The sequence below is a fragment of the Rhinopithecus bieti genome, unplaced genomic scaffold (assembly GCF_001698545.2).
Source record: "Rhinopithecus bieti isolate Rb0 unplaced genomic scaffold, ASM169854v2 scaffold_64846, whole genome shotgun sequence".
Lineage (NCBI taxonomy): Eukaryota > Metazoa > Chordata > Mammalia > Primates > Cercopithecidae > Rhinopithecus > Rhinopithecus bieti.
In genome coordinates this window covers 607,912-630,284 of record NW_016825275.1, presented here as the reverse complement: position 1 = coordinate 630,284, position 22,373 = coordinate 607,912, and the positions used below count along the sequence as shown (strand labels likewise).

The window sequence follows — 22,373 nt, the reverse complement described above, 5'->3', positions numbered from 1 at the left end:
TTTTTTTTTTTTTTTTTTTTTTTTTTTTGAGACAGGGTCTGGAGTGCAGTGGCATGATCATGGCTCACTGCAGCCTCAATCTCCTGGCCTCAAGCCAGCCTCCCACCTCAAGCCTCCAGAGTAGCTGGGATTACTGGCATGCACCAGCACACCCAGCTAAGTTTAAAGTTTTTTACACAGACAGGGTCTTGCTCTGTTGCCCAGGCTTGTCTCCAACTCCTGAGCTTAAGCAATCCACCCATGTTGGGCCTCCCAAAGTATAGGGATTACAGGTGTGCGCCACTGCACCTGACCCAGATTTTGGTTTTGAAATGCCATTCTCCAGTAAAAGGAACTAGGCCTCCTTGGAGAAAGGCCTGATTCTAATGCTGGAGCAAAGAATACCCAAGATGAGCCTGGAGCATCTTGTAGGGTCAGAAGGCAACCAAGTGCTCAAAAATCAAAAGATTGGAGGTATAGTAAAGGGAAATGTGAACCAATCTGAAAGAGTTCCCAAAGGCCAAAGCAGGAACAATTTGAGCAACAAAATATACAATAAATATGCATGAATCCACATTAATACAAACAAATGATTAAATAAATGAGAGAGAAGAAACAAATCCAAGATTGAGAAACTGTAACAGATTGTTAGACAGTAAGGAAATATGACGACTAAATGCAGTCTGGTATGCTGAACTAGATCCTGGAGCAGATAAACGACATTAGTGGAAAAACTGGTAAAATCCAAATAAAATCTGGAGTTTAGTTAAAGCTATGTGCCAATGTTAGTTTCTTAGTTTTGAAAAATGTACAATGGCAATGGTAAATGATGTTAAGATGATAAAATTAGGGACAAACTGGGCTGCGGGGTATGGTAGAATCCTGTACAAACTTTGCAGCTTAACCCAATCTAAAATTATTCCAAAATGAAGCTTATTAAACAACAACAACAACAACAGAGTCTTGGCTTCTCCCTAATAAAAACAGAGGCATGGCCAGGCGCGGTGGCTCACGCTAATCCCAGCACTTTGGGAGGCTGAGGCGGGCAGATCACCTGAGGTCAGGAGTTTGAGACCAGCCTAGTCAACATGGCGAAACCCCATCTGTACTAAAAATACAAAAATTAGCTGGGTGTGGTGGTGCATGCCTGTAATCTCAGCGATTCGGGAAGCTGAGGCAGAAGAATTGCTTGAACCCAGGAGGCAGAGGTTGCAGTCAGCCGAGATTGCACCACTGCAATCCAGCCTGGCGACAGAGCAAGACCCCCCCTCAAAAAAAAAAAAAAAAAAAAAAAAATAGAGGCATATAACTTAACAATGAAGTTGTTAATTTCCACCAATATTTTATTTTCCCCTACCATGCTCTGTGCTTTACCTTAGAACTTATCACTGGAATGAAGTTCTGGAGTTTTGTAGTTCATTTTTGTTTGTTCTGTTATGCTTTCTACTGGATCTCTAGCATCTGAAAAAGTACCTAGCACTTAATAGGCATCCAATATACACTTGCTGAGCAAACATCTGTTAGATAAATGTCTCTATTACTATTTTATTTTTCCCTTTAAACTGTTAACATAATTTTTATTTCCCCACCTTAGCAACAAGGTAATTCCTGAAGGATGGGTGCACAGGTAGGGATAAAAATGAGAAAGAGCACGCAAATGGCAAGTACATAAAACTTCGGCTATAGTCTATAAAGTTCTTTTCATCAGTTAAAGGGACACATTTAAAAAAAAACTCTTCTTTCATATATTACATCAGATTTCAAATTCTCTGCCTGCTTTTCAAAGTTACCTATGAGTAACACAAGAACACAAAAAACAAAATTACCAATTTTTTGCATGATTATTTACTTTTCTAAACATAATAGATACTAAAGTGGGCCACATTTACATGTTTTCGATTAAAATAAAATATGGTGATGGGAACTGAAAATGGTGCACTCGCTTTGGAAAACAGTTTGGCTCTTTCTTGTAAAGTTAAACATACAATTAGCATGTGACCCAGAAATCCCACCAAGTATTTAACTGAGAAATAAAAACATGTTCACCCAACAATCTCTAAATGTTTACAGCAGCTTTATTCGGAATCACCAAAAACAGTAAACAAGGCAAATGTACAACTGGTAAATGGACAAAAATTATGTTACACTCATCTAGTGGTCTTTTAATCAATGATTTATTAATTACTCCACAATAATAAGGATTACACTATTGATACACACAATAAAAAGGATGCATCTAAATACATTATATCAAGTGAAAGAAGCTCAACTCAAACAGTTTCATTTACATGACATTCTGGAAAGGCAAAACTATAGGATAAAGTGCAGACCGTCAGTTGGTTGCCAGGGGCTGATGGTAAGAGAGTAGGGTTGACTCTAAAGGGGGCCATAAAAGATTTTGCAGGGGGGCAGACATGTTCTGTACTTTGATTGTGATGCTGTTTACACAAACCCATGTTCTGTCAAAACTTAGAAGTGTCCACAAAAAAAGTAAATTTTGCTGTATGGAATTTTAAAAATAAGTAAATATGGAGCTGAAAGACAACTAGGAGGAGGTTAAGAAGACATACACAGTAAGTCTTCTGAATCTGCAGATTCAAACAATTGCAGATTGAAAATATTCTGCAAATTTTTAAAAAATAAAAATACAACAATAAACAATACAAACAAAACAATATAACAACTATTTACATAGCATTACATGGCATCAGATATTGTAAGTAATCCAAAGAGGATTAAAAGTAGACAAGAGGGCTCCTTTCTCTTGGTTCCTTTCCCCTCTCCCCGACCCGTAAGGAAAAAAAATTGGAGGAGTGCATAGGTCACATGTAAATACTATGCCATTTTATATCAGGGACTGGAACATCTGCAAACTTTGGCATCCACTGGGGTTCCAGAACCAATCCCCTGCAAATACAGAGGGACAACTGCAATGTATAAATGGAAGCTCTTATTCCAAGAACAATCATCAATCTGTGATTGTCCTCTCTTCAAGTCACTTAAGTAAAAAAGGTAGAATTCTGAAAAGAAAAAAATACAATCCTTTAACAGATTACTTCAATTGTTCATTTGGGACCTATCATTGTCCCAAACCAATTTATCAATTTCAGCTCTAACAATCCAGGAAGTTACACAAACAAGGGAAGTTTGTTATCATGGGGGTAAAAGAAACTTGACAGAAAAGCTAGACTGCCTTTGTAATTAATAGTAAATAAGTCTAGGACACTGATTTGGTGTCAAATTTCCCTAAAGATCCAACGCTCTTGTTAACTGTGGACAAGCCCAGTACTTATTAAGATGTAAGATCATATATATATAAATTATTAATATATATATATATACATAGTTTTCTAATTGTCATTTGGAAGGTAAAAAGATTACAAATGAGTGAATGGTCTGTATTTACTGACTTACATAACCATATCTACTAGAAGCTATTTCATGAAATAGTATTAATAAATAAAATGTAATAATGAAGAAAAGAGTAAAATATAACTATTCCTAGAAAACAAATATGGCCTTAGATCTCAGATAATGATAATGCTTTAATGGGCAATATATCTATAAATTTGCATAGGAGCAACGACTAGAGAGGTCAAAAGCCTGACTTCTAGTTACTCAGCCTGATAAAAGTGGCAACTGAAGAAAGATGAGGTTCATAAATTTGGAAAGCCGAGCTTTATTTCTCATAAAGGGCTGCAACCTGCAAGCATGCTCAGTTGAGCCTCATGCTTCTCCACAGGACCCATGTTCAAAAAATGGTGGTGTTACCATGATCCGAGGGTGGAGTTTTCAGCTCTCTGATGTGAAAAGGTGAAGTAGAAAACATTAAAACCCTCACTGCACATTCTCCATAGATTTGCCAGAACCACTCTTATCAGGAGGGAATGCTGGTGAGCTGTTTTGTGGAAACCACAAAAGGGAGGGGCAGCTGTCAGGCTTTTGGTTGGTATCATCATCTGTGGAGTTTTTTGAAAGGGCTGGTTTCTATTTAGCCCTTAGAGAAGAAAACTTAATGGCAGTTAGTGAGGGAAAGGGCATAAGCAGGCATATTTGACCTCCCCATTCCAGTCATGGCCAAGAATTCAGTTTTCAAGGTTTCTCTAGGGTCCCCTTGGCCAAAAGGAGACCCATTCAGTCAACTGAGGGGCTCAGAATTTTAGTTTATTTCTCAACAGTTACTCAATTTCTCTGAAGCTTAATTTTCTCAATAGTTTCTTGCACTAAGCAATATGTATTTATAGAGTGTTTCACATGAAAAGGAAATGTACTAGATTTTGGAATACAAAAGTGCTAGACAGTGATCCATACCCATAGCTAAGACAAGACACGTTACATCACTGTCATCATCATCATCACCTAGTAAGTTTAAACACAAAGGCATCCTCTCAGCACTATTAGAGAACTAGACATTTCCCTAAAGTGCAAAAGGACAAGAACTCATTAAAAGTTTTCCAGGGCCAATCATGTTAGTATGCTATTATGTTCCATTTAAAGGGTACTAAAATCCTCTAAAGGTGGATTTAAAGATATGTAGTATCTATCCTGATCCTCTACAAAATGAATAACATAATCTATATGGTACATATGTGCTACAGACAGAGGGATATGGTATATGGAGCAAGCGCTAGGGCAACATATGCCGTTATTTTTAAAGATAGTAGAACTTATCTAGCACTAGGTTAAAAAAAAAAAAAAAAAGATGGTAGAACTGAAGCACACATCAGACAGCCTTTCCTCAGAACCACAGAATACATTAGTGATACGTTTTGGGTTAGAACTTTCTTATCTGAAGCTCAGACTGCTTCTCAACAGTTGAAAACAAGCTATTGTCAATTTGCTTTTTAAAATACCTATTTTGCTGCTGTTAAGCCAAAGCAATGCAGGTCCATGACTGAAAAAATAAAAGTTTCCACCTCTCGCCAGTCTAGTTCAACTCCTGAGAGCAACCCATTTTCAACTCTTTGTATTAGGTCTAGTGGTTACCTTCATCTTTCTAAATAGCATATTTAGTAGTTTTTGTTTATCAACTGTAGAAATGACCTACTGATTCCAATTCTGAGAGACAGTTTAGTTCAGCCTATTCCGCATAAGTTCTTAATTGGCTAATGTTAATACTTCATACCTTTTTATTCCACCAAATATATTGATATGGTTTGGCTGTGTCCCCACCCATATCTCATCTTGAATTCCCACGTGTTGTGGGTGGGATTCAGTGGCAGGCAACTGAAACATAGGGGTAAGTCTTTCCTGTGCTGTTCTCGTGATAGTAAGTCTCACAAGATCTGATGATTATATAAGGGGGAGTGTCTCTGCACAAGCTCTCTTGTCTGCCACCATATGAGACGTGCCTTTCACCTTCTGCCATGATTGTGAGGCCTCCCTAGCCATGTAAAACTCTAAGTCCAATAAACCTGTTTCATTTGTAAATTCCCCAGTCTTGGGTATGTTTTTATCAGCAGCATGAAAATAGACTAATACAGTAAATTGGTACCAGCAGAGTGAGGTGCTGCTGAAAAGATAACTGAAAACGTGGAAGCAACTTTGGAATGGGGTAACAGGCAGAGTCTGGAATAGTCTGGAGGGCTCTGAAGAAGACAGAAAAAGGTGGGAAAGTCTGGAACTCCCAAGAGACTTGTTAAATGGCTTTGACCAAAATGCTGATAATGATATCGACAATGAAATCCAGGCTGAGGTGGTCTCAGATGGAGATGAGGAACTTGTTGGGAACTGGAGCAAAGGTGATTCTTGACAGTTTTAGCAAAGAGACTGGCAGCATTATGCCCCTGCCCTAGAGATCTGTGGAACTTTGAACTTGAGAGAGATGATTCAGGGCATCTAGTGGAGGAAGAAATTTCTAAGCAGCAAAGCATTCAATAGGTGACTTGGGTGCTGTTAAAAGCACTCACAGCATAAAAGTTTGGAAAATTTGCAGCCTGACAATGTGATAGAAAAGAAAATCCCATTTTTTGAGAAGAAATTCAAGCCGCCTGCAGAAATTTGCATAAGTAACGAGGGGCCAAATGTTCATCCCCAAGACAATGATGAAAATGTCTCCAGCGAATGTCAAGAGGCCTTCACAGCAGCCCTCCCATCACAGGTCCTGAGGCCTAGGAGGAAAAGGTGGTTTGGTGGGGCCCAGGGTCCCTCTGCTGTGTGCAGCCTAGAGAGTTGGTACCCCGCGTCCCAGGCAGTCCAGCCCTGGCTAAAAGGGGCCAAGGTACAGCTTGGGTTTTCGCTTCAGAGGGTGGAAGCCCCAAGCTTTGGCAGCTTCCAAGTGGTGTTGACCCTGCAGGTGCTTGGAAGTCAAGAATTGAGGTTTGGGACCTCTGTCTAGATTTCAGAAGGTGTATAGAAATGCCTGAATGCCCAGGCAAAAGTTTGCTGCAGTGGCAGGGCCCTCATCCAGAACCTGTGCTAGAGCAGTGTGGAAGGGAAATAAGAGGTCGCAGATCCCATACAGAGTCCCCACTAGGGCACTGCCTAGTGGAGCTGTGAGAAGAGGGCTACTGTCCTCCAGACCCCAGAATGGTAGATCCACTGCCAACAGCTTGCACCATACACCCGGAAAAGTCACCGACATTCAATGCCAGCCCACGAAAGCAGCAAGGAGGGGGACTATACCCTGCAAAGTCATAGGGGCGGAGCTGCCCAAGACCATGGGAACCCACCTCCTGCATCAGCGTGACCTGGATGTGAGACATGGAGTCAAAGGAGATCATTTTGGAGTTTTAATATTTGACTGCTCTGCTGGGGCCTGTAGCCCCTTTGTTTTGGCCAATTTCTCCCATTTGGAACGGTTTGTTTAGCCAATACCTGTGCCCCCATCGTATCTAGGAAGTAACTAACTTGCTTTTGATTTTACAGGCTCATAGGTGGAAGGGACTTGCCTTGTCTCGGATGAGACTGTGGACTGCAGACTTGAGTTAATGTTGAAATGAGTTAAGACTTTGGGGCACTGTTGGGAAGGCATGATTGGTTTGAAATGTGAGGACATGAGATTCGAGAGGGGCCAGGGGCAGAATGATATGGTGTGGCTGGCTCATCTTGAATTCCCAGGAGTTGTGGGAGGGACCCCAGTGGGAGGTAATTGGATCATGGGGGCAAGTCTTTCCTGTGCTGTTCTTGTGACGGTAAGTCCCACGAGATACGATGATTACATAAGGGGGGAATTTCCCTGCACTAGCTCTCTTATCTTGTCTGCCACCATATGATACATGCCTTTCACCTCCTGCCATGATTGTGAGTCCTCCCCAGCCATGTGGAACTGTAAGTCTAATAAACCTCTTTCTTTTGTAAATTGCCCGGTCTCAGGTATGTCTTTATCAGAAGCGTGAAAACAAACTAATACAAATATGTAATATTTATTGACATAAATAACCTGCCTTTTACCTCCCTTTCTTCATTCTTCTAATTTTTGTCTTCTGTCCTTTTATTTTTTCATGGCAAGGCTGACAGAATGTTCTGTAATCATATTGAATTTTCTACGCATTTCCTATTATATATATCCAAAATTTCTCTTAGATAAGAAAAACTTGGAATGCTCATTAAAATGCAGATCCCTGAACCACCATTCTACATCTAGTGAAGCAAAATCTCAAGGAGAAACGAGTATCTGTATTTTTAGCAAACATCCCAAATAATCCTTACACTCAGGTGTGTGAGAAGCATTGTCTATGTGTTTATTTTTGGTGAGGAGGATACTATAATTAAATTTCCTTTTTTGGTTCAGCTTCTATTTTTCTTTGTGCTTCTAATTATCTTGCTTACATTGTCATAATCACATCTATAAATTATTCTAATGCCTCATGGGTATCATCAAAATTATGGAATCTTCTCCTTACCCAAACAGCCCCCTCTACAATATGAACTGGACGCTTTCTGGGCATCCTAAGACTGCTTCTTTGCTCTCCAGCGTAGATCTATCATTTTCTGGATCCCATGCATTCATGTTTTTTGGTTTACTTGTCTTGCAGAAGCATATCCCTAATAAGTGTTCTGTAAGAAGGAATGCATGTGAGGCCAATTTCTCAAGTTGTTAAATGTCTAAAATGTCTTTACTTAGTTCTCACTCCAGATTGACAGCTGGCTAGGTAGAGAATTCTAGGAGGAAAATTCTTTTCCCTCAGAATTTCAAAGGCATTACTCCAGTCTTCGGGCATTCAGTGTTGCAGGCCTACTATTTAACCACTCCCAAGCCCTGCATCCAGCAAGACATGTAGGATTCTCTCAATAGTTGTATAATAATGTCACTGGGGGGTCAGAACACTTGGGTCCTTCAATTCTTAGATTTTTTTCTATTATCCCTTTTACAATTTCTTCTCTATTTTGTTTGTTCTTTCCTTCTGAAACCCATATGAGTCAAATGTTGGACTTTCTGGATTCAATCTCTATGTCACTTCTTCTTGCCTCCTTTTTCTATCTCTGATGTTTTGTTCTACTTTCTGATAAGATTTCTTTCCCTTATCTTCTAATTCATCTATATTCATTTTTCAGGACTGCTGTAACAAACTACCACAAACTTCGTGGCTTAAAACAGAACACCATTCAACCCACTACACCTTCTACTGAGTTACTTGTTTTAACAAGTTATTTGTTAAAGAGGTCTTGGTCTTGATTGCCATTTCTTCACAGACCACTCTTCCTTTCCTTTATAACAGATGTAACAGAGAACACCCATTTGACCTTTTAAAATTCAAGTTTCTTGTTTTTCCCATTTAATTTTTAAGTTTTCCTTGAATTCATTCAGTAAATATTTATTGAACATATGCACTGTACTAAGCATGGTTCTAGATACTAGACAGAAATTTCAATTCCCTGCTCTTATGGAAATCATATTCTAGTTGGGGAGCAGAAGCATTGATTATGTGTTTATTCTATCACATATCATAAGCACTATGAAGATAAAGGAAAACAAATTAGGGAAAATGAAGAATGAATAATTACCAGTGGCAAATCCCTATGGCTCTGAAACAACCTCAATTCTTGCCTCCTCAGAAGAAAGAATTCAACTGAGGGACAGAAGCAGAAGGAGAGGCCAAGGCAAGTTTTGGAGATGGAATGAGTTTATTATAACAAACGGCTTTAGAGCAGGAACAAAGGGAAGGAAGGTACACTTGGAAGAGAGCAAAGTGGGCAACCTGAACAGACGAATGCACGGTTTGACATTTCGACGTGGGGTTTTATACGTTGGCATACTTCCTGGATCTTGTGTCCCATCTCCCCTGATTCTTCCCTTGGAGCAGGCTGTCTGTACACACAGTAGCCTCCTAGCACTTGGGAGGGGGACCAAGTGCAACGTGTTTACCAGAGTTGTACGCATGTTCACTTGAGGTGTTCTTCCCTTACCAGTCGAAAGTCCCTAGGAGGTCATATACCAAACTCTGCCATTTTGCCTCTTAATGCAAATGCTTGAGCCCACTCACCCAGTTCCTGAGATCACAAGCTTCAGATGCTTCTGTTTATTTGGAGGCTACCTTTCCCTGGTGCAGGCTGCAACCAATTAATATTTTAAAGAAACAGTTAACAACTGCCTGACCATCATCTGATGGTTGCCTGTCATTCCTGGTGTGTGTTGGGGGAGGGGAGCCCTTTTCTGCCCTGTTCATGCCTGACTAGCTACCTACTGTAACAGAAGGAGTAATATTTGATATTGAATGGTCAGGGAGGATCTCTCTGGTGGGCAACAGTTCAGCACAGATCTGAATGAAGTGAGGGAAGAGATCAAGCAGACCTCTAGGGAGGAGCACCGAAGGCATAAAAAGCACAGGTGTGCAGAGGAAAGAATATACATGGCATGTCTGAGAAACAGCAAGGAGGCCAGGATGGCAGGAGGACATTGATCAAAAGGAAAAGTGGGAAGCAATGAATTCAGAGAGAAGCCCAATATTAGATCCAGTAGGACCTTGCATACTATGATACATATTTCAAAAAAATTTTGAGTGAAATGGAAAGCCACTGGCATTTTCAGCAGAGCTTGGACATGATCTGACTTACATTTCAAAATCTCAAGCTTTGGTGGCTCCTTCTTATCTGTTGTTTTAGGGTTACCCTTTCTTACCCTCACTTGTAAGTTTTTTACCCTCACTTGTAAGTTTATTACTTACACTAGAGCAAGTGAAAAAATTGAATGGAATGTGAAAACCATACCTAATTTTATGTATCTATACCAGAGAGCTAAATGCACGCCATATACCAACATATGATGACACACTATTACAAAACCACTTATAGAGATTCTTACTGGAAGTTTCAGCAATGACTGAAGCTAGCTTTGTTTTATTTTCTGATAAAAAGATTAAGAAATGTAAAGAAGCCTAAAACTTCAATAAAATGCTTCCTCTGTTCCATATAGATCACACAATTCCTATTTCACAGCATTCATATAGAAAACGTTTAAGGTTTTAAGGACTGAAAATCAAATAAAATACTTTTTCTATATTCACACAAAACCCATTGTGTTCTATTATATCAGTTTAAGTTCTATGACATAGGCCAACTTTAAAAAGTTACAGAAACTCATATTTAAGACTCAAACATATTTTGTGGATTATTCATGGGAAGTTCTCTTTTAAGTCCAAAGATATAGCACTTTCAATGGCAGATTCCACTTACTACCCAGATGACGTAAAGAAAACTTACAGTAATTTCAACACAAGCACATGCTTACTGTAAGTGACAAAGCAAATTAATTTTAAAGAACGGCTTGGTTCATTTCCAGACTAAATAAAAGCAACTTGAACTATCCACAGCACTGTTTCTCTAAGTAAACCAGTTGCCTGTCCCATAATAACAAAATTCCAAATTATGGAAAGCATAGCTTTTCCCTGTCCTTGGAGAAAAGTTTGAAATCTAAAATAAAATTTCAAGTTATTAACAAAACAAAACAAGAACACCCAAGATATCAAAGGAATATATGCAGTGTTAGGTCTTTGGCTCAATATAAGTGAATCTAACTTCATTATGATTTCACAGTTAATTCAAAAGACTGCAAGTACCCATTAAAACTTTAAGATCTAGGAAGCCGGGCACAGTGGTGCATGCCTGTAGTCCCAGCTACCCAGGAGGCAGAGGTGAGAGTATCGTTTGAGCTGGGGAGGTCAAGGCTGCAGTGAGTCGTGACTGCCCAACAAACCAAACAAAAATAAATAAAATGAATAAACAGCAGCAACAAAAACCCCTCTGAAACCTATAATTTAATAGGAACACTTTCAAAATAATCAATTCTATCCATATCCCTTATTTTCTCCCTTCACAGAATGTAACAATAAGGATTTTAGTCTAATGCCTTAAAGTCAAAAGGGAAAAATAAATAACATTTATTAAATACCTATCATATGTGAGACACTGATAATTATACACATAGTCTCATTTAACTGCCACAGCAATTCTATAAAATTACTAGTGCTTTCCCCATTTTATTTATGGAGAAACTGAGCTACCGGATGTCATCTGAGGTAAGGGATGCCATCTGGTGGTTAATTCAGTCGAGTGACTTGTCCAAGATGGTAGTCAGGACTACAACTTAAATGGTTTGACTATTAGTCTAGAACTGTTACAGCACAGTTGCTTCTGGAAGTTGCAGAAATCATAACCCTGGTGTCACTAAGATGTTAACAAATGTTCTGAGAAATAAGTACTCTGTGGTTCAGGTTTCGGAGAAGTTACATCCGAATTTTTCAGAACTTCAATAGGCAAATTTCTCTTCAAAAAAGCAATAAAATGGGACGTGTTCTAATTTATTAAACCATGAAACCCTCTGTTTTAAAGAAAACCTAATAATATACCATGGGATGCTTGTGTTCAACTAAGCAGTTCGGAAAATGATCATCTGGTCCAATCTCCTCATTCCGTGGTTTAAAACAATGAGATGCAGGGAGGTGAAGTGACAGCAAGATACTAACAGGGTCAGGGTTGGCACGAGGAGGCCTGATGATTCCCACCAGCATACTCTTTCCCCTAATCATCCTGTCTCACTGTTTCTACAGAGCTTAACACCAGTTTTTTTAAAAGTATTACATCAATCACTTATTCTGATTTTACTGAATGACAGTAAAGAGAAACCATTTACAGACATGAAGCTCGAAAATGTTCTACCTCCAAAGGCACTAGTATTTCAGAGACTTGGAATATATTTGGAAATGTGGAAAATGATTCCACTTTCGTAACAATGAGTAACAATTTTAGGCCAAGTAGTACTACACTCATATTTGTCTTTGAAGTGAGACATTAGTCCACCCTAGTACTGCATACAGACATACTGACTAAAAAATATCCAATCTGTGACCATCTTTATAAAGGGTAATTTGTTCATTGTTTTCCCCTTACCCCATTCGCCCTAGAGTGGCTTCCTTTCACTTTGCCCTACCCCTTCTAGCAGGTAGTAAACAGTCCTGGCCAGTGATGCCATCTGGCGGTTAGTTCAGAAACTGTTTAACCAACACACCTTCCAATCAGGATCTCACCATCTGGACCCTCTCCAAAACCACACTCCCCTTTCTTCCAAGTTTTGCCCATTTACCTTAGTAAAATCGGCTTTTCTTCTTTCCTGCGCTGTTTATCCAGTTGAATGAAAAACTTATTTTATTTGTGGCACTCTAGTTACAGAAAAATCATGAGTCCTAAGTACATCTGAAGCTAAAGAAACAAACCAACAAGAAGAGGCCAACATAATCCCGAAAATGCCCCCATTCGACATCCTGTCCTAATAGAGACTGTTAGAATCTCCATTATTCATCCAATGCCTTCAGGGAATACCAGTGCTGAGAAGAACCTTGAGGATTATCACTTCAAGGTCAAATGCTTCATTTTACGGCTGAAGAAACTGGCTCTGTGAGAAAGAATTGAAGTAACCACCCACCCAACAGCACACAGCGAGTTAATGGCAGCGCCAAGTTTATGGCCTAGGGCTCCCCATTCCAAATCCAGTACTGGGTCAACTACTCTGCGCGCCAGGCTTCTCAAGCCTGTTTTTGCTCAACCAGTGTATTTACTTTTTCCATAATTAATTATAGTAATATTGTGAATCTCTGTACTATGCCTAACAGTGTCTAGCACACTTCATATTTATTGATTATTTGGGTATCTGTTAATTACTGTACTTATTGCAAATCTAGAATACTTGCAGTAGACAGGCTTTTTTTTTTTTTTTTTTTAATCTGCTTAAAAAGCGAACTGCCACTTTATAACATTGTTTCTATGACTATTCCCATTAATCATCACATGGTAACCTTTTGGAACACAATCCATTCAGAAATTTGAGACTTCCTGTTCACCTGATTAGTCTTAACCAAAGACAGAAGAAAATATGTGGCACAGGGTGAAAACTGCAACCAATTTTGAAGAAAACAGAAATTCTAGTACTAGTTGCATTATAATCACACGACTTTAGGCAAACTTGTCTTCTCTCCCACAAAACAATCCTCGACCCTAAACTCATGTAGGATAACTGCAAATCCTTCATAAATTACAAATATCTATAACGATTATAGTTATTAATAGTAATTTATATTTTAGGTCCCGTGACTAATCACTTTACATATACAATGTCATGTAATTCTTGCAGCCCTGTTTTACAGATGGCAAAAACAAGGCTTAGCAACTTAAACCTGTTCGGGGTCACAGAGTTAAGACGTGAAGAACTCAAGGGCCTGCTTAGAACTGAAAGCCTCCAGAGCCAGTACTCCGAAAAGGGGAGCAATAATGCAAGGCCCACTCTGATACTACCACTCCAAGGCTCTGCAGTCAGAGGGGCGTGAAGGCAAGCGACCAAGATCGCTATTTTCAGTTACATTTAACGTACACAGTGAAATAATGGGGTACACGGAAGACCTGGGTCCTTTCTCTGAGCTGGGCAACTCAGGGACCCCCCCCCCCCCTCCAAGTCGCTTAGCCCTCTGGGCTGTTCAACTTGGGGAGGAAAAGGGGCTGCCCCGGGGCCAACGAGGCTTTGGATGGTGGATCATATTCAGGGTGTAAACCTGTGCGTACCGAGTCAAGCTTCTGGGAAAGAACCTTCATCAGAGTCCCTCCAAAAAAGAAGACACGCTGGATTAGGCATCTGCAAAGTTCCGCCCGCCTCTCCGACGTCAGGGAGCCCCCGAAGTAGGAGCTTTCTTACGCCACTAGGAAGGCTGGCGTGTGGGCGGGCTCTGCCTTCCCTTCCTCACTAATTGTGTGAACTGAGAACCGCGGCCTGGCTAGCTAATGGCTGCGGGCCGCCGCGGGGTGGCCGCTCGCACTCTGCCCACCCCTCGGGGAGGGTGGCTGGCAGGGCACAGGGCGCTGTGTACCCCCGGCCGGCAGCCCTGAGCCTTTGCGCTCGCTTTGGGGTCTTGATCCGCCGTCTCCTCGCTGGCAGTTCTCGTGACTCGGTGAGCGCTCCGGCGAGAAGGAAGGTTGCCAGGACCGCGCGGCTACCGCTGAAGGCCCCAAAAAGAGAGACAGGGGAGACCGCGCGGGGTGCCGCAAGTGTCCCCTATTCCATCCCCCACCCAGGTTTCTCCGGTGCGCCGCTCAGCGAACGTCCACGAGCTACTTACTGAAGAAGAGGCGATAATTCTGCGAGCAGGGCTGGCCGCGCTCCTCGGTGTGGTACAGGGCCATAGCACGGCGCGGCCCGGTCCCAGCACTGGTCCCCAACCGCAGGCAGGCAGCGGCGGGGGCACCCGTGCGCAGCAGCCGCAGCAGCGCGCTCATGGCGTCAATGACGGTCCGGCTGTGCGCGCGGAGCTACTGGGGTGCCCGACCCGGCCGCGCGCCGGTGCCCCCTACCGTCCGGAGTCATCCCTCCCGCCCCGGCGCTTGGGCTGCGATCCTGGTGCCTGCCAGTGGAATCTGGGCCACCAGCCAGTTGCGCGCACTGTGCCCTCAGCGAGACCGCAGCTCAAAGACGAGTAAGACAAGACCCACCACCCCTGAAGCGCTCACTGCCACTTGTTAATTTATACATTTATTCATGCCTTCATTTATCCCATCAAGATTTAGTATCATGATTTTTTATTACAGTGATGTAATATCGAGTGATTACTCTGTGCCAGGAACTGCTCTAGACCCCGTCCAATATAGGAGATGAGCGCACATGCACACAAAGACATCACTATAAGACAAAATGATCAGGCCACCACGTGAAAACGTGACGTTGACACCGACTTATAGAGCAAAAAAACCCTAAGTAGCTTACTCAGTGAGACCATTTCCTAACCCATAGAGATGATTTATCCTTTCCTTTTTGTTGTTGTTGTTTTTGGTTTTGTTTTTGAGACAGTCTCAACACTGTTGCCTGGGCTGGAATGCAATGGCGCAATCTCGGCTCACTACAACCTCCGTCTCCTGGGTTCAAGCGATTCTCCTGCCTCACCCTCCCGAGTAACTGGGATTATAGGCACGTGTCACCACGCCTGGCTAATTTTTGTATTTTTAGTAGAGACCGGGTTTCTCCATGTTGGTCAGGCTGGTCTCGAATTCCTGACCTCCGGTGATCCTCCTGCCTTGGCCTCCCAAAGTGCTGGGATTACAGGCGTGAACCACCGCGCCCGGCTGGGAGAATGGATATTGTAGAACACTAGTACTCTGTCACAAGTGTCATTTTATTTTTTTCTAGTCCATCTTCTTTGGGACTATCATCATCTAGACCACTTTCCTACTGGGCAACCAGGTTCTTTCAGCATCTCCAATTATCGTGCGATCATTAAAATTGAGAAACTGGTCTACCCAGGCTCCAGAAAGGATCCCTAAGAGATGTTGTGACTAGCTACTTAGAGACTCTCTACTAAGATTATCGATACTAAAATGTTTTTGTCAACAGTGGTAGCTTTGTAATGTGTCAACATGAATAGGCACAACTATAAGGCAAATGCTCCCATAAAAAGGAGAGAAAATCTCTTTTGTGCATATATCACAGAGTTGTATAATTTTATTGTTTATGTTGGAAAAAAAGCTTAATTTTTCTATTAACTTTTGAAGATTAGATATTTAAATAAGACAAATTCCTATGGAGGCAGGGTTGTGGGCTAATTTCTAATAATCTATGGATACTTAAAAGTATCCAGGCTGGGCATAGTGGCTCATGCTTGTAATCCTAGCACTTTGGGAGGCCAAGGTGGGAGGATCACTTGAGCCCAGGAATTTGAGACCAGCAGCCTGGGCAACATGGTAAAACCCATCTCCACAAAAAATACAAAAATTGGCCAGGCGGGTGGCACACGCCTGTAGTTCCAGCTACTTGGGAGGCTGAGATGAGAGGATGGTTTGAGTCTGAGAGGCGCAGGTTGCAGTGAAGCCAAAATCATGCCACGGCACTCCAGCTTTGGCAACAGAGCCATGCCCTGTTTAAAAATAAATAAATAAATAAAAAGTTTTCTATTGAGAAAATCCAGCATAAAGTTCTGAGGTCCCTCTTGCAAACAGCTTTTCTTAACTCTAGCAACATATTTTATTAGTAACTGATGACAAGTTATATGCATCCTGATTTGAAGAAACCAACAAAGATACTAAACATTTCTGAATATAAATGTTTACTTAAAATGAAATCTTGACACTAACTTGTTATTTTGTAAATTACACTGTAAAATGTTACCAAGGTATCACGCATTCAGGAAAGGAAACGCTGACTTTCGTTAAGTAGGTTTACATTTATTTTTAATCACTTAAATTTCCATCTTTCATTCTCTATTGAAATATTTGAGAATCAAAATTAAAAATGCATAATATAAATGATAGGAAATAATACGTATCAGGTTAGCTTTTAAAACTTTTAAAAGATACTCTGAGGGTAATGTTTATTACATAATATTTAATTATGTACTTATTGAAATTTAGACATTTGGAGTCTAACACACTGGATTTCCATTATTGACAACTCCTGTTGTCATCATGTAGCAAGTACAAGTCTTAGTCCCAGGAGTTTACAAGTTGGAGAGTAAAGACAAATACACAGAAAATCATGAAATAACATTTCCAGAGTTTATGAAATATCAAACCACCAGAGATTCATCAACACAGAATTGAAACTGGTGGCTCAGGAAAACTATAACTAATATGTAGGAAAGACCAAAATATAAAATATGAGTTATGGTGTCAGGTATTGACAGTATCTCGGGTACCAAGTGGCAAGGACCCAGAGAGTAGTTCTGGCAATAGAAATAGAAAGGAATGTTGAATTTGGAAGAAATGACCAACTTTGATACCTCGCTGGAAGTTGTAAAATGAGGATGGAAGAGTTAAAAAATTTATACATAATAAATAACCAAGAGATATGTGGTGTTATTTTCAGATATATGTTAATAAAAATGAGAGAGAAATTTTGACACTAAGATGATAAACGTAGCTTGGGACATGTTGAGTTTGAAACAATGCAGAGTTCCTTCTGGAGATGAAACTATTTTCACCACTGGAATTCTCTGACTAGCAGACTCTGAGATTGAATTTCATATGCATGTACAGTGTTTATTAGGTTGCACACTTGGAATCAGTATGTGAAAATGGAGGTAAGAAAGCAAGATAGAGCTGAGAGAGAAGTCGAGCTGTGGTGCGAGCCCAATAGCCTCAGCCAACTTCATAGAATACTCTGGAGTTTAAAAGGCTAGTTACAGTTGTCCAGTGGAAAGCACAAATTGATGGGCCTTTACAGCCTCAATGATTGGATGGATATAAGCTGACCTCGGAAAGGACATGATTTGGACAAGGCAGCTATGGCCATCCCTGAAGAAGCTGACAGATAAATGCTATATGCTACCTGTACTCCCAACAGTTCAGCAAAAATTCATTAAGCCATGGCACATCCACAGTGACTACCACAACTGTGAAACTGCAGTAAAGGTAATAGTTGGAACTAGAGAAAAATTACATAATTAGTGAATTCCAGTTCTGTTTCTGCTTTTAGCATTGGTAAGCATAACACAAAATCTACCATGGTTATGGTTATTGTTTTTACAATGCTAGATTATCCTAATAGAAAATAAAATAATTTTGAAATTGTGGAGTACTCATTTATGTGTTTACTTTTATAAAAGCAGTAAATGTCCCTAAAATGAATTATTATTATTACCTACATGATAAATAAGCAAATTAAGAAATTTGCTAATTGCTCATCTTTGCTCGCAATAGCTAGCTTGTGGGGGGAAAGAAATAGAGCAGTACACAATAAAAGTAATGAGAATTTTAAAACAATTTTGAATATTTTCTAATTAATCAGTTCAGTGACACACAAACTGATATTTCACTAGCCTTTGGAAGACTTTAACCACAAGGGAGACTTTAAAAATAATTTTCACGTTACTAAACATTTAAAATGTTTGTCAAATTACAAGATTTCAAAAATATTTCAGAATGTTACAGAGTATTACCTAAAGTTCATGTTCATCCGATATTCATCAACCCCATTTTTTTTCTAATAAATCATGTCACAGTTCTATGCCATTTCTCATTTAAATACTGGCAATTATCTACTGATACAATTATTTTCACCATACAACAAAACTACAAGAGCTTGACTAACTTTAGGCCTTAAAATGTATATAGGGTTGTGTGTGTGTGTGTGTGTGTGCGTGTGTGTGTGTGTGTTTATTGCTGTAGTTAATTTTTCTTAGTAAAACAATGATGCTTCGAGATGAGAAAACATGTCATAGACTGAAAGAAAATGTTTGCAAAATATGTGTCTGATAAGGGACTGTTATCAAAATATACAAAGAACTGTTAAAACTCAAGAAAAAGAAAACTACCCAATTTTAAAAATGGGCAAAAAGTCATCAACAGTGGACTGTACAAAGAAAATGTAGTACAGCTACACTATGGAATACTATGCAGCCATAAAAAAGAAGGACATCGTGTCCTTTGCAGCAACACAGATAGAAGCCATTATCCTAAATGAATTAATGCAGGAACAACAACAACAAAAAACAAATACTGCATGTTCTCATAAGTGAGAGCTAAACATTGAGTACACATGGGACACAAAGAAGGGAATAACAGACATCAGTGCTTCTTTGAGAGTGAAGAGTGGGCGGGAGGGTGAGGCCCATAAACTACCTATCAGGCACGATTTCCTGGGTGATTAAATAATCTGTACACAAATCCCCATCACACACACACACACACACACACACAGTTCTAATTAGTGACTGCCAAAATTTGGTGCAACCAGGATGTCCTTCAGTAGGTGAATGGATAAACTATGGTACATTCAGACAATGAAATATTATTCAGCACTAAAAAGAAGTGAACTATTAAGCCATGAAAAGACATGAATAAACCTTAAATTTATATTACTAAGTGAAGAAAACCAGTCTAAAAGGCTACATACTGTATGATTCCAGCTGTATGACATTCCGGAAAAGGTTTAAGTGTGGAGACTGGAGAAGCATCGGTGGTTTCCAGGGGTTAGAGAAGAGTGAGGGATGGATAGATGGAACCCAGGGAATTTTTAGGGCAGTGAAACTGCTCCGTATGATACTCTACGTGTGGATATATGTTATTATACGTTTGTCCAAATCCACAGAATGCAGAACACCAAGAATGAAACCTAATGTAAACTAAGGAATTTGAGTCATAATGAGTTGTCAGTGTAGGTTTGATTGTAATAAATATAGTGCTGTGGTGGAGGATGTTGATAGTAGGGGATGGTGAGGAGGTGTGGAGGGTAGGGAGAATAAAGGAAATATCTGTACCTTCTGTGAAATTTTTTTGTGAACCTAAAACTGCTCTAAAAAGTAAAGCTTATTTAAAACAACAAAATAAAACAAACTATTATAGGAAATGGCTTGCATTCAGAAACTGTGAACCAATATGTAGTATTGATAATTTGATATAGAAAAGCTTTCTATTTCTTTTCTCTCACATTAACTGTATTTTCCAGAAACATATTTTCTTTTCATCTAATGAAAATCATTGTTCTATTTTAACTTCCTATCTGGCTGTCAGAGTGGCATTAGTACCTTTACATGACCCATTTATAACAGGCACCTGTTCTTAACCTGAATTGCCATTGCTCGAGCATCAGTACACACTGCCTCTTCTGCAGTCGTCCGAAAAATCATTAATCATTTTATGTTAAATGGAACATAAACATGAGGGCCTTCTATGGATGGTTTTACTCTTTCAGAGATTCTAACATACAGTTCTTTATTATTATTGAGAAAATTTTGTATAATTTTATTTTTAAGCAAATGCCCTTTCTAATTTTCATTTTGTAGACTTTTACCTGTCTCTTTGACCATTCCCACCTCTCCTAACTTAATGAACAAAGCTTAAAATCTCAAAGGCCCTTTTATGAAAAGTTTCTGAACACCTAATTTGAAATATCAAAATTCTTTTTTCAACATAGGCAACTATTAAATTGCAACTAATTTTAGCTCCCAATTTCAAGGCCGCTTAATATAAATAGGCTGAGTTTCTGAATGAGGCAGTGGTTCACTAGTAATCATTTTCTTATGTTTCTTAGATCTCATATATTTCTGACAGATCCATACCTGTATGATAATTTAGCAGGATGTCTTTGGTGAAAGCTCTTTAAAAGACTGCTCAAGTCAAATATTGGAACATAGTTCTAGGTACCTTAAATGAAGAAAATAGATATTTGATATAGTGAAAAAGAGATTTATAATGGGCCTGACGCCTCTAACCGCCTGAAAGAGAGCAAAAGATAGGTCTCTGAAACTCAGTTTTGGTGGTTCAGACTTAAAAATGCCTAACAGCAAACAGTGAATTTTGTTTTATTTTTTGAAGTGACATTGTTTCAAGTTGTTTTCCTGACTTTCCACGATTAGAAGAGCCCCTGAGAACAAATACATTTGTTTTAAAGCAATTCTTAATTAGCTGCTTAGAGGAAGATGCTGTGAGCTGCCAACTCTATAATTCTTTCAAAAGTCAGAACAAGCCAGGACCTAGGATGAGGCCAGGAACAAGGCTAGAGAAAGCAAATTGGAGAGCTGATACGTTCTTGTAGGTCTGTTCCTAAACCCAGAAGCCTTAAAAACCAAGACTCAGATGACTAAATATCTTATTCTACCATTTCGCTCACCAAAAAGTGACAAGAGGACAAATATCAAGATGATTCTTTGAAGAGTTTGTGTCCATCTGGAGGGAGGGAACAAAAAACCTTGTCACAGCATTTTATTTTGATTTGAAGCCAGCTTGTCAGGTGAAGCTGAATGATAGGTATTTGGGGAGTGAGACTTTGAGAAAAGAACAGAAAAGCTTACAATGGATTCTAGGGAAGTTTTACTGTATATGGCAAAATGTAGCTCTTTTCTAACACTCCCTTTGAAGTCTACAGAGCCTTCAGTATTACTCATTAGTGCTTTTGGAGTTAATTTTGTGTTTTCAGGAAGATGTAATATACTGAGACTGGCCTCCATGTGGTTCAGATACATGAGGGTTACATGCACATTTAAACAATCACCCATATACTGTATGGGCAAATACAGAATTTGCATTTAATTTTAAGAAATAAGCATAAATCTTCAGAGAAATTTAAGATTCAAGGAGTGTCATTGGGTCAGAGGTTCTCAAGGGGGCAGTACTGCCCCCAAAAAGGCATTTTGGAAATTGTCAGGGTGTTTCTGATGTCGCAATGATTGAGGAGCATTATTTCTATTTAGTATATAGGGACCAGGGATGCAGCACACCCTGTAATACTCAAAAGACAGCTCTACACAAGAAAGAGTTGTGTGTGCACATTGCTCTCAGATGTCACATCAGAAATTTGTGTAGGTGAAAGAAGCCTGTTTTTTAAAATTATGTATCTTAGCCTAAAAACTGTCATTTTGCAAATAAACACCAAGTTGTTTTTTGCATTGTTTTCATATGTGCATGCTATTTGAGTCACTAATACTACACACTATCAATCTGCATTTATATATGTCAGTTCCTGGTGGTTGTACATCGAGATGCAAACATAAGATTGCTTTATATGTCTTTATATGTCTATTATTCTCCATCATACCTTCTTATATTTGTTGTAACAGTACTATTTCAGTTTTTAATCATATCAATAGAGTTATGTGATTATTTAATGTCTGAATCATTTACTAGATTCTAATCACCAGAAGGCGATAAGTTTCCCATTTTTTTTAAATCATTCTATATCAGTCACTACCATTCCCCCTGACATGGTACATACTTAGTGAAGATTAGTCAAATGAAGGGTTGAGTAAAAGAGGGAGGGAAAACAAGAATCTTCTTTCTAAAACATATTTTTTTTTTTTTTTTTGAGACGGAGTCTCGCTGCTTTTTTTTTTTTTTTTTTTTTTGAGATGAAGTCTCACTCTGTCGCCCAGGCTGGATGGAGTGCAGTGGCACGACCTAGGCTCACTACAAGCTCCGCCTCCCGGCTTCATGCCATTCTCCTGCCTCAGCCTCCGGAGTAGCTGGGACTACAGGTGCCCGCCACAACGCCC

General features: G+C 39.7%; 1 protein-coding gene across 1 annotated transcript in view; it reads right to left on the bottom strand.

Moving 5' to 3' along the window:
- Positions 1–14,750, bottom strand: part of PPA2 (inorganic pyrophosphatase 2) — a 115,813-nt gene extending 101,063 nt beyond the window's left edge. Inside the window, exon 1 of the mRNA XM_017862961.1 lies at positions 14,520–14,750. Coding sequence (XP_017718450.1) covers positions 14,520–14,676 — 157 coding nt within the window. The 5' untranslated portion in view covers positions 14,677–14,750. The remainder of the gene's footprint in view (positions 1–14,519) is intronic.
- Between the last annotated feature and the right edge of the window lie 7,623 nt (positions 14,751–22,373).